This window comes from Brassica oleracea, chromosome C1, assembly GCF_000695525.1.
Source record: "Brassica oleracea var. oleracea cultivar TO1000 chromosome C1, BOL, whole genome shotgun sequence".
Lineage (NCBI taxonomy): Eukaryota > Viridiplantae > Streptophyta > Magnoliopsida > Brassicales > Brassicaceae > Brassica > Brassica oleracea.
Genome location: NC_027748.1, coordinates 14,298,067 through 14,309,938, shown reverse-complemented (window position 1 = coordinate 14,309,938; position 11,872 = coordinate 14,298,067). Strand labels below are relative to the sequence as shown.

General features: G+C 37.4%; 3 protein-coding genes across 4 annotated transcripts; 1 reads left to right on the top strand and 2 right to left on the bottom strand.

The window, feature by feature from the left end:
- The first annotated feature begins 5,697 nt into the window (after positions 1-5,697).
- LOC106308337 (rhodanese-like domain-containing protein 14, chloroplastic) lies at positions 5,698-7,120 on the top strand. The gene is made up of 6 exons (XM_013745502.1): positions 5,698-6,012; positions 6,112-6,158; positions 6,258-6,350; positions 6,432-6,570; positions 6,665-6,767; positions 6,835-7,120. Exons 1-6 carry the CDS (start codon positions 5,832-5,834, stop codon positions 6,953-6,955), a joined length of 684 nt encoding a protein of 227 aa, XP_013600956.1. The 5' UTR covers positions 5,698-5,831; the 3' UTR covers positions 6,956-7,120.
- Positions 7,017-9,641, bottom strand: LOC106308331 (vacuolar protein sorting-associated protein 26B). Its single transcript, XM_013745496.1, has 11 exons — positions 9,543-9,641; positions 9,205-9,248; positions 9,053-9,127; positions 8,840-8,914; positions 8,674-8,746; positions 8,523-8,567; positions 8,305-8,416; positions 8,152-8,218; positions 7,998-8,042; positions 7,473-7,704; positions 7,017-7,394 (listed from the first exon to the last, which is right to left on the bottom strand). The coding sequence occupies exons 2-11, from the start codon at positions 9,205-9,207 to the stop codon at positions 7,210-7,212; spliced, it is 912 nt and encodes a 303-aa protein (XP_013600950.1). The 5' UTR covers positions 9,208-9,248; positions 9,543-9,641; the 3' UTR covers positions 7,017-7,209.
- A 169-nt stretch (positions 9,642-9,810) lies between these two features.
- LOC106308319 (ATPase family AAA domain-containing protein 1) lies at positions 9,811-11,758 on the bottom strand. Of its 2 annotated transcripts, none has more exons than XM_013745484.1 (6): positions 11,635-11,758; positions 11,321-11,541; positions 10,939-11,239; positions 10,676-10,834; positions 10,265-10,560; positions 9,811-10,178 (listed from the first exon to the last, which is right to left on the bottom strand). In XM_013745484.1, the coding sequence occupies exons 2-6, from the start codon at positions 11,519-11,521 to the stop codon at positions 9,957-9,959; spliced, it is 1,179 nt and encodes a 392-aa protein (XP_013600938.1). In that variant the 5' UTR covers positions 11,522-11,541; positions 11,635-11,758; the 3' UTR covers positions 9,811-9,956. The 2 variants fall into 2 exon arrangements, with proteins under 2 accessions (XP_013600938.1, XP_013600928.1); XM_013745474.1 differs by having other exon boundaries at positions 11,321-11,525; positions 11,635-11,751.
- Between the last annotated feature and the right edge of the window lie 114 nt (positions 11,759-11,872).

The following is an 11,872-nucleotide window of genomic DNA, read 5'->3' as shown; positions in this document are numbered from 1 at the left end:
GTAATTTTTTTATCAAATTCATTTGAATGAAAAAAAAAAAACAAACATAAATTCATTCAAATGATTCATCTAAATGGTTCATCTAGATGAAAAAACGAACAACCTCTAAAATCTGGATGAATTATTTGGATGGATTACATAAATGGACCAACTGACATAAATGGACCAGCCGAAGGAAAATTACAAATGGAGAAACAAACAGCAGCTAAGTGACTATCCCCTGCGTTCTACATTGAATCTGAGCATTTCATTTGTTCGTTTACATTTTTTTATTTTTTTTTGTAAAAACATTTGTTTATTTCCTTTCTTCGAAGTCTTATTTTTTAAATATATGCACCTAGGAATATGTTAAAGATGTTCGACCTAAGTTCCTAACATATTAGGACAAACTTTCTTTGTTAAAAATATCCATGTACTCATGTATTGAAACATGTGATATTTGTAGTTATGTTATAATGTACTAGTTTTTTTTTTGACTAATGACTTTTATGTACTAGTTTTTGGTCTAATGGAACGACATTTTACCTAATTTAATTAATATTGAATAAATTAGTGATAATCCGTAATCACTCTTTTGATTTTTTTTTCACACTGATATTTCCATTAACTTTAGAACAATACAGAGATGGGGAAAAAACATTTGCTTAATCTTTAGGAAAAAAATGATTAGTAAAATTTAACTAAACTTAAGAAAATATAGATACCGGTTCGCAATCACCTAAAACTTGAAAAATGACTAGTAAAATTTAACTAAATTTTAGGAGAAAAATGCTGAGACAATTAGCTATATATACCCAAATGAAGTTCATATTAGTGAACTACACATTGATTGACACTAAAATTCTGACTCATACCATTTTGCACACTAAAAAACGATTATACCCCAACGTGATGATGAAAGCTCAAGTTCCATACACTGTCGCAACATGGAGTAGAAAAGCGTGTCAGGCGAAGAAAGAGGCATTCAAGGTTGTAGGTTGCCAGCTGGATGACTTCTGCTCCACTCATTTCATTTAATCTCTACTCCTTTTATTTTTACTATAATCTTTATATCTTTCGTTCTTTTTCTTCGTCTCTTTCTTTCCTTTCTTCTTATCTTCACTTCTTTTTCTGAATCTCATCGTTTTTTTTACTTTTTATTTCTTTTTCCTATTCACTTTCTCGCTCTTTCAAATATTTTCATTTTTTTTTATTTTTTTCATAATACATAAAATTTTAGATGTTAATTTTCTTAAAATCTAGCAAAATTCAAAGATGATTAAACACCAAAGATTGATAAAACTAGTGAATTTCATGACAATGATTCCATTGATGGTGAAAGTCAGTAATTTTCTTATGTTTGAATTTGTTGTGAATCATAGTTAGAACACATGTATTACCATATATTTATAGAAATGTGATAAAAGTAAAAAGTGTTAACACTATATAATATATGTTAAGATACTTATTTGATTATCAAGGTAAATGTTATCTGTAGCGTGTTAAACAAATCAATAACATAATAACAATCTTTATAATTTAGTATTACTTATTAATCTAATATATTATTTATCTTGTAATAGATAAGTTAGTTACTAAAATTTAAATTAACGAGTAAAACATCAAAGTTAACATGCAATAATCGTTATTGTAGGTTGTTAATATTTGATATATCATTTAAAAAATAGAATAGATGTTAACATATGTATTAACCATTACTTCTCATGTAACACATATAATAAACATACATATTAACATAGATATAATATTTTTTTTACACGGTAACATATATATTAGTTGTTAATTCTCATGTTGTTTTCATCAGAACATAAAATATATTTGGATATAATAATTGATTATCAGCTATCTATCAATGTAACACGTTAAACTTTATCATTATATTCTTAATAGTTTTAATAGTAAAGATTTAAATATTATATTTTTAAATCAGTTGATATAAAATTTAAATTACTAAAATGATTATTTTTCTAATGTTTACGTTTTTTCAGAAAAAAATAGAAGAGTTAAATCAATTGGTTTATTTGTTAGATAAATACATGATTTACTGACTCTCTAAACTGACACTTAAGAGAACGTGCACATGAATCCGGCTATAGGCTATATGGGTAAAATTGTAAACAAAATTATTTTGGTCACCGTCATCGATAATTATGGTTATGTCCGTGTAGAGATGGCAAAATTTGAACCTGCCCGCGGGCCTAGCCCGTTTGAACCTGTTGCGGGGCGGGATTGGTTACTAAGATCCAGGCCCGGATTTTTTGCGGGCTTCGCGGGATGAGCTTGTGCGGGATCGGGCCAGAAGCGGGATGGGTTCGGTGTATCCCGCGGGACGCGCGGAGATCCGCAAAGACTGGTCTCTATCATTGATCATCGTACGTTCTTTCACCACTCCTTTCAGTACATCGAGTATTTGCTTCGGTTAGGTCATAAACAACTTGATCAACTCAAAAGTCCTGAACCGGCAAATTCACTTACTGTGCACTTTTACCTTCAACGCAAGTTACACAGTGAAGCTGGACTCTCTTGATGTACTCTCTTGATGTACTCTCTTGACGTTCTCTTGCTCCATCACAAGCATGTTACCATACTCCATAAGCTTCTCAAGAGTCATCTCCGGCTGCTCGAACACTGGAGGACCTTCCCTCGAGTTCACCAGCCTCTTGCTTATCTTCTCCACTCCTAGTCCCTCAACGAACTTCCTCACCTCATCATCGTACACTCTCGCCCTCAATGCACCAACAAACATAAAGGTACTAATATTTTTTTTTATTACCGATGGATTGGCCAGGGAACTGGTCAACAAGCGTGACAATGTCTTCGTCCTTGATTTTGTCAAGACTAAGTTGATTGCCAAATTCTCAGCTGCACTTGAGGGCTCGATGAAGCTAGGTGTAACCTTGTAAGACAAGGATTAGCTAAAGGACTAGCCCTTGGGAGAAACAAGAATTCTTCTTGTAGACGAGTGCAATGTTTAAGATAAAAGTACAAAGAGTGCAATTTTACCTAAACAGTTTACGTTATGAGACTTGATCTTTTAGTCTAGTAATTTAGTTAATAAAAATTTCTTATAATGCTTAAGTCTCTGACCAATGGGAAATAAGTAAATAATTGGTATAATTTTTAAAATTACATAAAAATACAAACAAAACCCTAAAACAATATTACCTAAACAGTTTACGGCTTTACGGCTTTCACGACCAAAGCCAAAAAGAAACAACCAGAAACTAAACCTAACGAAGAAGAGAGAAAGAGATGACAGATGATGATTCAAGTTTCGATCCAAATTTTACGCCGTTGAATACAATGGATTTAGAGAGTCAGCGACTCATTGGAGTTCCTTTGGCAGCTGACGAGGCTGATGATGGTTCTGGTTCATCTGATGGATAGAAACTTGGAAGCACTTGAATCCTGATGTCAAATTCATTTGTCGGAAAACAGCTAAAGCAGAGGTCTATCATTTTTATGAAAATGAGAGAGAGAGACATTGAAGAGGGAGTTGGCTAGTCTTCCTGGAAGAGTAAGCTTCACTTCTGATTTGTGGTCATCATTGAAACGGGAGGGTTATATGTGTCTGACAGCACATTACATTGACCGAAATTGGAGGCTGAACAGTAAAATACTGACTTTTTGTGCTCTCCCACCGCCTCACACAGGTATGAATGTTGTTTTAAAGCTTCTTGAATCTGTGGAAGAATTGGGACTAGAGAAAAAAATGTTCTCTCTCTCACATTAGACAATGCTACAAGTAATGATTCGATGCAAGATATAGTGAAAACTCAGGTGCTTTTGAGCAATGATTTGTTGTGTGGAGGTGAGTTTTTTCACGTCAGATGTGCAGCTCACATACTCAACCTCATTGTGCAAGATGGTTTGAAGGTTATTAAAGACTCTTTGCACAAAGTTAGAGAGAGTGTTAAGACAACTCTCCAAGGTTATTTGGATGAACCTGCGCTAGATATGGATAGCTTTGAAAGTTTGGATATTCTCAACTGGTGGAAAGATAATACTCACAGGTTTGGTGATTTGCCAGCAATGGCTTGTGATCTGCTTAGCATTCCGATCACAACAGTGGCTTCAGAATCCTCCTTTAGCATCGGTTCAAGAGTTCTGAACAAATACAGGAGTCGTCTACTTCCCAAAAATGTCCAAGCTCTGATATTTAGTAGGAATTGGCTAAAAGGATTCGAAGCTTCTGAACATGGTAAATTATTCACTTTGTTATATATTTTAGGGTGCCATGTTCTTTAAATCTAATTAACTTTGATTTTTTTTAAATATTTCCAGAAGATGAAATAGTTGGTGAAGACGAGACAGTACCATGGTCTGATGATGAAGTTGAAGAAGAAGAAACTTGATTTTTATTTTGATATGGTGTTTTTATTTTATTTATATTATGGATTTCGTGGTGCTCTTTTTCTCTTGTCGGGTTTTGTCCCAATGGGTTTTCCCGATAAGGTTTTTACCGAGGCCACATTACATTACTTGGATTTTGTTTTGGTGTTCATTTACAATACTTGGATTTGATTATTTGGATTTGCCATCGTTCACTCATATTTTAAAGAAGTTTTTTCATTAAAACTCCTTAATGTAATCAAATATGGTTTGTATGCAAAATACATAGATTACTACACCATTACATAAGCTTCAGCTGATCAACTTACTCTAACCCATTTATATTAAAACATTGAACTGAAATTACAGTAATTACTCATGTTATGTACTCGTGCTGTTTCTTGAAAACAAAGCTACAACGGTTTCAATCAGCTTTGTTTTAATGTTCTGTCTCTTATGTAAAACATTGATTCCATTTACTAATATGCATTATTTTGATGTTGGTGTTTGGTATGCAATGTTCACATGAACTGACATGCAGGTTGCAAGTCGTTTCTATGATAAAGGAGGAGAATGATATGAGCATATGAAGGACACTATCATTCTGATCTATATTAACATGTTACATTGAGTTTCTATGATAATTACACAATAACTACGTTACTAGTATATACTTGTGTTCTTACATAGATCTCTTTCTTTCTATGTTTCTATGTTACATTGAGTTTCTATGTCCGCTTTCGATATGATTCTCAATCCTTTGGCTGAGCATCATTATGTTCAACTGATTCATAGGACATGTTGTGTTCTCATCTCTATTGGTCTCTTTTTCTTGCAGGTGCTATGCTCAGGATAGAGATCGTGGGACGGGAAAGGCGGGTCAGTACATCCCAATTGCCATCAGTAGCGCATGTGTTGATGAAGATCGGAGTCCCGCGGGCCTGTACCGCCAAGGCTTGTGCAAGTCGCGGGTCGGGATTGGGCAGCTCTTCTAGGAACCGCATCCCGCACGGGCCTGTACCGCGAAGACCCGCATTGACCGTGTACTGCGGCGGGGCGGGACAAGGCGGGTCGGTACAACCCAATTGCCATCTATGTCCGTGTATAAGGGACGCCAATTTTCTCAAAAATGTTTGCTTAATCTATTGTTTTTGTTAAAATAATTATGAAAAGCAAATAGTAATCAAAAACCAGGTTAACCAAATCGAACCGATCCAATGAAAACTCAAAACAAGGCTAACCAAATCGAACTGGTCCAATCAAAAACTAGAGCATCAATCTTAACTAGATAAGAGAAGATTATCTATGATTTGATTTTCAAAAGATAGAATCGAAGGATGAAAATCAAGAAGAGACAACAAGCACCACATGTTCAGATTCTTTCTTAAACTGAGAATAAAGAAACCGCAACACTCATCCCTCTCTCTGTCTTTTTCTCACTTCCCGCAATTAAATTCTCTCATTTTCCTGAAAAATATCTAGAAAGAAACTCACCAGAGATGGCTTCACTTACTTCTATCGCCACCCCTTATCGCAGCTCAAGTTATCCATCTTCTTCGCAGGCTTTACGTGTCAAACTCACCGGAAACACTCTGTTCTCTGCGGGAGCTAGATCCCCTGCTTCTTCATCATCGCTTCTAACTATTCGAAGCGCTGCAACGAAACCTGACAAACCAGCAGGTACACAAACTCGTTCGTGTAATGATTTTGAAATGTGACAGTTATGTTATTAGATTATTAACCCCTTGATTTGCTGGTTGTGTCTCTTGGAGGGATTAGCTGAAGTCGATTGGAGACAGAAGAGAGAGCTTCTACTTGAGAAAAGGGTATGCACGCACATCATGTTATCACTCAAAGATCAGATTTTTGAAGATCAAAATGTTACAGAGAAGGTTGCTAACTTGCTATTGACCTGTTGTTGTTAGGTGAGAGGTGTGGACGTGAAGGAAGCTCTACGGTTACAGAAAGAGAACAACTTTGTGATTCTTGATGTTAGACCAGAGGCTGAGTACAAGGAGGTGAGCAGTTCTACGCTTTCTGATATGATGATCTCTTTGTATCTTACTTAATGGCGAATTCATGTGTTTTTGGTTTTGAAGGGTCATCCACCTGGAGCTATCAATGTGGAGATGTACAGACTGATACGGGAATGGACGCCATGGGACATAGCTCGCCGTCTTGGCTTTGCATTCTTCGGTATCTTCTCTGGCACAGAAGAGAATCCTGAGTTTATTCAAAGTATGGCACTGAGAACAGATCAATAGCTTTAAACCGTTTCCATATTGTTTGTATCCAGCAGCTGAATGTTTGTTTTTGTGTGACAATGTTGCAGGTGTAGAAGCTAAACTTGACAAAGAGGCAAAGATAATAGTAGCCTGTTCATCCGCAGGCACGATGAAGCCGACTCAGAATCTCCCTGAAGGCCAACAATCTAGGTAATATCAAAGTCTTGCAACTCTTGTGTGGTTTGTTTCAATGCTCATATGATTAGCGTTCTTGCAGGTCTCTCATAGCAGCTTATGTTCTGGTCCTGAACGGCTACAAGAACGTATTTCACCTTGAAGGTGGAATCTACACATGGAGCAAGGAAGGCCTTCCTATTGAATCTGAAGAAGAAGACTAACAGAAAGAGTTGTCCAGTTTTGTATCTCTGTCGAATTCAGGTAGTTTCTTTTAGAGATTTGGCTTTCCGTAATGTGTGTTTAAAGTTTGTAAAACTTCAGACATTACCAATGAAAGCAAACCAGAATCCAGACAACTTGATCAATGAGCAAACTATTCATTCTGAGTTCCAACCCACATAACAAGTCTTTAACTAAAACTGAGTACACAAAGTAGGCTTTACACAAGACTCAAAAGTCATTGTTGTTACTGTCATCAAGATGATGTGTCTTCCTTCAACCTGTACAAGGTGATTTCTTGCTGCTTGAAGTATCTGCGATCCTCTTCATCAACCAGTACAAGATTCAGATAATACTTGACGCTAAACTTGTTGTTAATGTTGCGATGCGTTGGTGTAAGATCGTATGGTGCAAGAAACAGTCTTACAGGTATCGACTCGCCTGCAAAACTCCTCACTCATCAAGTCATTCAAGTTTCTTAGAAGCAATCACTAAAACATCGTGTACATGCATATATACCTCTAACTGGGGTTCCATCCATCAACTCAAATTTAGCAAGTGTCTCTGTCTCCACATGAATATTAGCACCAGCACCTGTTGATTCCCTCCTCCTGATCTCAAGATCCATATTCTTCATCTTGATCCTCACAAGAAGAAAGTATATTTTCCCGAGGATAACATCTTTTAGGTGATACTTGCTTTTGTTGTACTCAAACTCGATGTGCAGGCAATCCTCAATCCCAACTTCCATCTGTACGATAAGGTGAGATCCAAATGGAATTAAGCCTCAAAGTGTGCTAAGAACGCTCTGAGTGGAAAAGAATAAAACTATTGACATCTTTTTTTTATAGCTAGAGAAAAGGAACTCAGTGAGGCGAGCTTCAAGAGAGATAGGATTTAGTATCATTCACAAGTGACTGTAGTTAGAGCCGAAACACTAAGAATTGAAACTAGATTGAGTTTTTTTTTTTTTTCTTTGGAAATGAGGCATAGTTCTTGCTCTATTCTTATAAAGTTTCAAAGTAGGATCCTATCAGAACTCACCTTGATGCTGTTATTAATTGGAGGAGGTGGAGCATAGTTCCGAACCTAATTTCAAACAACATCAACAATGTCACAACAAACACACCTCTAGGGTGATATTAAACGGCAAATCATGAGTCATTACGCAGCAAAAAAAAAAAAGGAAGAAAAGTACCATGAATTCCTGGTATTCAAAGATGCTTCCAGCATAGCCACGAGTGACGGTTACTTTGAGGACATATCTGAAGAAACAGATTGTATCAGAAACTTGTATCAAGGAACACAAATGTATCAGCCGCCTTATGAGAAAAATAATCATATGATATACCTTAGCCGCACATTGACACCATTGTATGTCTCATATGGCATCTCGACTGTTGGAAATTCAAAAGGGTATGTCTTTCTCTCGTATATATCTCCAGGGACATCCAGTTCACGAACTGGAACAAGGCAAAATAGAATCACAAATACAAATGGGTCATAATAATTATCTAATACGGTTGAACATGAAAGTAAAGTCATGTTAATCCTAAGTTTTACTCTCACCCAAGGAAGTGAAGTCATAGAAGTTTCCTCTGTCAAAGTACATTTCTGTCGAGAACACAAATGCCATCAGTAATTCAGAAACCGGGCAACAAATCTCTAAAAAGACTCTTTTGGTGGTTAGATCTACTAGGAGGTCATGGCAATTGCACACCTATTTGACCAAGAAGCTCAACTTTCACACCATTATGCTCCACCTTTTTCCCTTGATATGGTTCAATGCAAACCTAATGAAGATGTTACGGACAAATGATCAAAAAGTATCACAACTCATAACTGGAACAGCTGAAATTCATCAAGAGCAAGAAACCAAGAAGTACCTTCCCGGAAAGAGTTTCTTGACTCTGGAAAAGTGGCACCAAAGCTGTTCGACCATTTTCTTTCTTCATGGGTACCTAAGGGAAACAGTGGAGGAACAAAGAGGTGAATAAGAACATCCGAAAACATGATTCAATAAGTTTAATGCATGCGAGTGATCCAGGCAATTATATTCAGTTTGAAAACTTGTTTTCACTACCACAGAAGAGAGAAACCTGTTTACGATTTTTGCCATCAGAGAAAGTGATTGAAATGTTGCAGGCGGGCTTGAATGCTCCAAGAAGATAATTCTGAGACAATTAAAAGTGTGTTTCAGACACAGAAACATCAAGCCAAGAAGGCAAATTTCATAAGTAAGAGCACTTACCATGATCACAAGACTTTAAGAGATTTCAATCACAACAAACAAACCTGTTCAAAAGGAACAAAAAATTAGCGGCATTCTTTAGTGTAGTACACCCAATGCATGCGTTTAAAAGCTAGAGCTTTGATTTAACGATTCTTCAGCTGAACAAAAATAGAAGCAGACTCTAGTTCCCATTTCATCAGACCAAAAATAAAAAAAAACAATCGAGTGAAAGCTGAGAAACTTCTAAATCAGTTGTAATGCTTCTTCAGTGATCAGAACACAGCTCGATTCGATAGAAATCAAGTCGTTTAGATCAAATGAGACCCAAAACAACAAACAATTGCAACAACACTTACCCGCCAAGTCGAATCCACCGAATCTGATAGTGAAGAAAGATCACAGAAACAAAGGCACGAAAAAGAAGGAAGGCACATTATTTTCTAGTTGACCATACAAAAGCCCAGTCCACAAAGCCCACATGTTCAAAGCTGAGATCTTCAGGCTTAAAAGAGTCTTACTTTCTGATTAATCAACTTCACAACAGTTCGATCAAGCTTACATTAACTATCACCAGAAGTGAAGAAAGAGATGACACATTGGTCAATCTTTAGTAACACATATAAAGATGAAAGCCTCTTAGTAAAATGCCAAAAGCAAAAGTAAATCATCCTATAACAAAATTATTACAAAACAGAGTTATATTATGGTAAAATATTAAACTTTCCCACTTGAAACCAGAACGTTTATGAAAAATATGATCCGGATTTTCATCAGCTATCTTCTTCATGATCCCCGTGCCGTGAGTCCTGAGAACCTGCCTGAAGGTTAATGAACTGAGAGACCAGTAGCTTCGAGATTCCACTTATAGCTGCTTCCACCTCATCTGGCTCCCTTGATCCTCTCAACCCACAGTACTCCCCTGCTGCAACTTGAGTCTTCTTCGACGTAGCAAGAACTTTCTCCAAATCCAACTGCGACAATGGCCTAGGAGCCTGAACAAAGAAAATGATAGCAACTCAAAACATCAATACTCTTAGTGGATGCAAACAACATTGAGCATTCTCTTATGAAAACTTACAGGACATGGTCTCCCTTTTCTCTCTTCCTCTAGGATTTCTCTGACAGGGAAGTAAGCTGCTTTCTTGCATAGCTCAAATATGTCTGATCCTGTGTAGCCTTCGCATAAACGAGCTACGTGGTCATAGTCAATATCCGGTTCCACCCTCTCTCCTTTTAATGTCACTTTCAATATCTCAGCTCTCTCCTTACGATCAGGCATTCCAATCTCAAAGGCTTGAGGAAGACGCCTCAATATTGCTTCATCGAGCTCTGATGGTCTGTTCGTTGCAGCAAGTACCATTACCTTCGCATTCGCTGCAATGCAACCATTATACTAATTAAAAAAAAAACAAATATCCATGAATCAAATGATCTACACTGCACTAGTCTGCATGTTAAAGTGAGCTGAAAGGTGAAGGATTCAACTTACGATCAGTGGAAAACCCATCCCATAAAGCCATAAACTCAGTCTTCATGTTTGCCATTGCTTCATGATCAGTTGAACGGCGCTGACCAAGAAAGCTGTCAACCTCATCGATAAAAATGATAGCAGGTTGGAGTTTGTACGCCAAGCTAAATACAGCAGAAACTGAAAACAACGGAACAGAACAGAGAAGCTCATTTATCTGAAGAAACAACGTTAAACAGACCAAAGATAAGCCTACTCAAAGTGAACTACTTTGGTGCACTTACCAAGCTTCTGAGCATCACCAAACCATTTGCTCATCAGATTAGAAACCCTAACGTTAATGAAAACAGCTCCAGACTCTTTAGCAATAGCCTTAGCAAGCATAGTCTTCCCAGTACCAGGAGGCCCATAGAGCAAGACTCCCTTTTGAGGTCCAAGCAGCTTCCCATACGCAAAAAGCTCAGGCCGTTTCAACGGCAAAATCACAAGCTCGTACAAAGCCTCCTTGATAGCCTCCAAACCTCCAATAGAACCAAACTCCACATCAATGTGGTCTGGGTTTATCACATCACATGCTATCACATCCTGTTCCGCAAAACAAAGAAACAAGTTAGCATCTTTCTCACTAAACACACAACAATTAGAACCCCAACAAACATATACTACCTCGTATGGAGTGGTGTGAATAAGAGGACGACCTAGACGCTTGGAGATCTCTTTCTTATGCTCGAGAGCTTTCTTGGACGCCTCACGATTAGGGTCGAGGTGTCGGAGCCCGGCAAACAGAACCAAGCAACTGAAAGCAGCGCTCGCAGCGTAAAGTATGAGTTCTTGCAAGATCTTCGTCTCCGACGAGCCACCGCCCATTTCTCTTAGAAAAATAAAACCTTTATCAATAACAGAGGATCTTAAATTAAATATTGTAATTAAAGAAACCCCTAAATAACAGTAGCTCAGAGATTAGGGTTCCGAAATGAAACCTAGGATATGTTTGCAGAACACGGGGAGACTCTTGCTATTCTTGTGGACGACGACAGGGAGTGGTGGTTCTCGAAACTATGCTTGAGGATCGGGGAGAATGAGAATGGAAATTACCGTAATAGCCCTCACTTGCACCGTCGTTTATTCGTAAACAAGCTTTATCAAAAGGCCCTTATTGGGCCCTAAATGGGCCGTGTGATTAATTATAGTGATTGGTTTGGCTCACGAGTAACAAAA